General features: G+C 49.0%; 1 protein-coding gene across 1 annotated transcript; it reads left to right on the top strand.

The window, feature by feature from the left end:
- Window positions 1-3: 3 nt before the first annotated feature.
- LOC103919031 (calumenin-like) lies at window positions 4-450 on the top strand (the record flags this gene model as incomplete). Its single annotated transcript, XM_009326514.1, has 2 exons — window positions 4-289; window positions 360-450. Coding segments are annotated over 2 exons (291 nt in total), but the record flags the coding sequence as incomplete, so codon positions are not given.
- Between the last annotated feature and the right edge of the window lie 223 nt (window positions 451-673).

Below are 673 nucleotides of genomic sequence, written 5' to 3'. Positions count from 1 at the left end.
CGGGAGCAGCCCGCCAGCGGTTCAAACGCTCCGCCCCGTAGATCCAGAGCCTTGTTTCCCTTAACTTTTGCTGGATTTTTCTGCATTTCCTACAGAAAGATTGTAAGTAAAATAGATGAAGACAAAGACGGGTTTGTAACTGTGGAAGAGCTGAAAGACTGGATTAAGTTTGCACAAAAGCGCTGGATATACGAGGATGTAGAGCGGCAGTGGAAAGGGCACGACCTCAATGAGGACGGCCTCATTTCTTGGGAGGAGTATAAAAATGCCACCTACGGCTACATCTTAGGTAGGTCTCTACTCTTGGGGTAAAAACTTTGCGGAGCCGGCGCTTGAAACTTGCTGTTTTGTTTTTGTAGAATGATTGTAGATAAGATAGACACGGATAAGGATGGGTTTGTGACGGAGGGGGAGCTGAAAGCCTGGATTAAGAAGGCCCAGAAGAAATACGTGTATGACAGTGTCGAACGCCAGTGGCAGGAGTTTGACATGAATCAAGATGGATTTATCTCCTGGGATGAGTACAGAAACGTGACATATGGCACTTACCTCGGTAAGGGGCAAGGTGTCCGGTCTGGTGGTGGTCTCTAATCTTTAAAGCAGAAGCGCGGTGGAGCAGAGCGGGCAGCTCCCGGCTCGCCCCCGAAGCCTCGGGCTAAAGAAAAATAAGCGT

Source organism: Pygoscelis adeliae, unplaced genomic scaffold (assembly GCF_000699105.1).
Source record: "Pygoscelis adeliae isolate BGI_AS28 unplaced genomic scaffold, ASM69910v1 C10324369, whole genome shotgun sequence".
NCBI classification, from domain to species: Eukaryota; Metazoa; Chordata; class Aves; order Sphenisciformes; family Spheniscidae; genus Pygoscelis; species Pygoscelis adeliae.
This window is presented reverse-complemented; position numbering and strand designations above follow the sequence as displayed.